The sequence below is a fragment of the Alosa alosa genome, chromosome 8 (genome assembly GCF_017589495.1).
Source record: "Alosa alosa isolate M-15738 ecotype Scorff River chromosome 8, AALO_Geno_1.1, whole genome shotgun sequence".
Lineage (NCBI taxonomy): Eukaryota > Metazoa > Chordata > Actinopteri > Clupeiformes > Clupeidae > Alosa > Alosa alosa.
In genome coordinates this window covers 16,190,478-16,194,006 of record NC_063196.1, presented here as the reverse complement: position 1 = coordinate 16,194,006, position 3,529 = coordinate 16,190,478, and the positions used below count along the sequence as shown (strand labels likewise).

The following is a 3,529-nucleotide window of genomic DNA, read 5'->3' as shown; positions in this document are numbered from 1 at the left end:
ATGAGAGACATTCTGAATGACTCTGAGACTTCAGGCAACATTCCTCACTGCTATAATTCTGTGAATGGCTCCTGTCCTAATTCCACATATCCAATTATTATTCGGGCTCCTCTCTACATTTTCTTTGGAATCACAGTGGTATTAACAGTGGTTGGTAACCTGCTGGTCATCACCACTGTGATCCATTTCAAACAGCTCCACACACCTACAAACTACCTTATTCTCTCCCTGGCCGTTGCAGACCTGCTTTTGGGTGGCATTGTGATGCCCCCTAGTGTGATGCGATCTGTTGAGTCATGCTGGTATTTCGGAGAGTTCTTCTGCAAATTCCACACTAGTACAGATATGATGTGTTGCACTGCATCAATTATCAGTTTGTCAATGATATCTATTGATCGTTACTATGCTGTATGCCATCCACTCCTGTATAAATCTAAGATGACCATTTCTACTGTTGGAATAATGACTTCCATTAGCTGGATTGTATCAGCTATATTTGGCTATATAGTGGTCTTCGAAGAGTTAAACCTTTTAGGAATGCAGGCATTGGATAACATTGTTGTTTGTGAGGGTAGCTGCATTGTATTGCATAGTTTGCTATCAAGCTCCTTTTCAGCTGCTTTGTCATTCTACATCCCTGGTATGATAATAGTCAGTATATATTTAAAAATCTTCCTTGTAGCGCAGGAACAGGCACGATCAGTTCAAATCATGAATGCCACTAGGAAGTCGTCACTTACTAGAATGGAGAGGAAGGCTACCAAAACCCTTGCCATTATAATGGGTGTATTTCTGTCATCATGGATACCCTTTGTTCTTGTTTTTACAATTGATCCATATATTGATTATAAAACTCCACCGTTAGTATTTGATTTAGTCACCTGGATTGGATATCTAAATTCAACATTTAATCCTGTGGTCTATGCATATTTTTATAGTTGGTTCAGGCATGCATTGAAAATCATCATGTCGGGTAAAATATTTCAAAACGGCTCCTCGAGAATTCAGCTGTTTTCAGTCTGAAAATTCAGTAAAAGAGGTGAATCAAGCTTCATATACTTGTCACAAAGAAATTGTTGAGGCCTTCATATGCTTTTAAGAATCCCATGGCACTGTCTAAAGACTCTACACAGTGTACTACAATATTTTATTTCTTTGTCAAATATTTTGATCTTATAAATCATGATTCATCCCGACCTAAACATAACCTGTACAACTGTATGTTTTAGGTTGTGTCAAAACCAATAAACTCAGTGAGGCCTTATCCACAGTCTGATATCTGCATCTATAACCCATCAATGTAATTATCTATAACTCCTTCATTGGCATAATGCCACTATCACTTTCATAACACTTTACCACACAAAAGATATAAAGCCACTTATAGGGTGAAGAAATTAAACTAAATGACACACGGCTATGGAGAAAACATAGACGTGTATGATGCAGGATGCAACACGGCATGACACTGAACCCAGTAGTCCCGCTCTTGCCTGGGGAGCGTACTTTTGTTCGCCGCGTCCTATGTTGTCTTCTGCCTCACAAAAAGAGTACTTGAAACACACAACTGAAAAAGACTGCCAGATGTCTGATTTTAAGTTTCTTGATTCTGAATAGGCTACTGTAACACAGCTATGCTAGCTGGCATCCATTCTTTAGAAAGTCACTAACATCTGAAGTTCGACAACTGAGCAGCAGGAAAGAATTGAACCCACGTAGGCCTAGTGTCTTTGTAGTCTTTTGTGATACTACAAAAGTATTGTAATACCCTGAGATTAAAAATGTCACAATACCTAATTGTATTAGTATCAATACTTTTAAGAATAACAGTGTCGTTTTGCAGTAAGATGCATGTGCGCAAGGTATTCTAGTGCCTCCCCTAGTTTTTTCTCCATTCTCACACATATGCACATCTTTCAAGCTGCCGCTGTCATGCCATAAACATTGAGACATGGCTGCTAGTTTAAAACCACATAACTTTCAGTGTACCCCCCTCCCCCACCCAACATTCTAAATCAATTGTATGCACCATATTGCTATGTAGCATAGTAATGTTATACACCATTTCAAAGCTTTTTTCATGTACAATCTGTATAGTGCTTTATATTCTCAGATTAATCTTATTATGTCTCAATTAAATTTGATCCAAAATGCCCCCCTCCCCCCTTTGGTGCTACCCTGACTTCTGGCTGCCGTGTAGCTGCAGCACAATAAGTAGATGCAACATATTGGGTACTGAAATATTCACAAGAATCTATAGAAATTGAATCTTCATGTTGTGTTATCCAATATTAGTTGCACAGATGTATAGTCTATCTTATACACACTCATTGAACCAACAAAGTAAATTTACAAAGTAAAGTGACATTTGATTGTCAGTATGCATTTTGGATAACAAAAAGTCCTCCAAAAAGAGTATCCATAGGCATTTTACAAAACGCATGGGCATACCTTGGCAAATAATAGTCTAAAGCACTCATATTTTCATTCTATATTGATCTACTTTTGCACACAACTTCACAAGACCTGGTGCTAGGGCTCAGTTGTGTTTCTAAGGGATATCAAGAGACCTAGAGGGCTGAAATGTGGTCAGTTCAGAGATGCTTGTAATCCGGCAGAAAGAAAAAACTATATTCTAGCCTCTGTAACTCTTGAGTACATCACACATTTATTTTGACTGTTTCCTACGAAAACTAGAGGTTCTCAGCTTTCTATAGAGGTCCAACATTTGATGGTAGGCCCCAGAAGAGGTGGGAACAATGCCCTTGTAAATAGGCACAGTGCAATTTCAGGCAAAAACTTGAAATTCTTTTTGAGAGTTATGCTGTTAATTAAGTTATACTGTGGCCGCGAACCAACAAATAATAATAGGCTAATGTGAAGTTGATTTGCTCACTTGCATCTCTCAAAGTTTTTGTTGATAACCTACCTACAGTAGGCTATGGTATTTCGTTAATTTAGGCCTACTGTTGGGTTTAATGACATTTCAGAAATAGGCATCGCAATCTAATGGTAAACTTTAACATCTGGAGAGAGCTCCTTGCTAACTATCCCGCTCACATCATTTCTGTCAATTGTGTAGTGTTCACCAAAATCATAAATGAGCATGGCAAGAGCATGGCAAGACATGGCAAAAGTCTCATCTATGATCCCAGAAAGATTGTCTTCGACTTGTTATTTTGAACATTAATTTTATCTAATGGTATAGAAAAAATAATGAATTGCTTCCACATATCCTTATGCATTATGCACAACTATTTTTCACTAGCCTAAAACCGTGACACTGAAGGCTATTTACTCTCACGTATTTCTTGACAGGCACTCAATTTGACCTACACACCACCAATGTAGCCTGGGTTTTCCCATGCTGCCTTATGCGCGCGATTTTATTCACACTGCTAGGCAGCCTGGATTCCATGGAGCAAATTTTCGTTATGAGCCACGTACAGACGCATTTGATAGACATTCGTAGTGCCCAATAAACGGCTCTGGGCATTCGTAAACCACGTTTCAAATACGAGAAAATGAA

General features: G+C 38.5%; 1 protein-coding gene across 1 annotated transcript; it reads left to right on the top strand.

Annotated features, from left to right (window-relative positions):
- Window positions 1-1,023, top strand: LOC125299350 (trace amine-associated receptor 1-like). Its single transcript, XM_048250593.1, has 2 exons — window positions 1-322; window positions 395-1,023. Exons 1-2 carry the CDS (start codon window positions 1-3, stop codon window positions 1,021-1,023), a joined length of 951 nt encoding a protein of 316 aa, XP_048106550.1.
- Window positions 1,024-3,529: the final 2,506 nt, after the last annotated feature.

Bases quoted from the DNA above. Each gene is read 5' to 3' on its own strand.
- LOC125299350 (XM_048250593.1), top strand. From the start codon at position 1: ATGAGAGACATTCTGAATGACTCTGAGACTTCAGGCAACATTCCTCAC. The intron at 323-394 runs GCAAATTCCACA...TGATATCTATTG, and splicing joins GTATTTCGGAGAGTTCTTCT to ATCGTTACTATGCTGTATGC.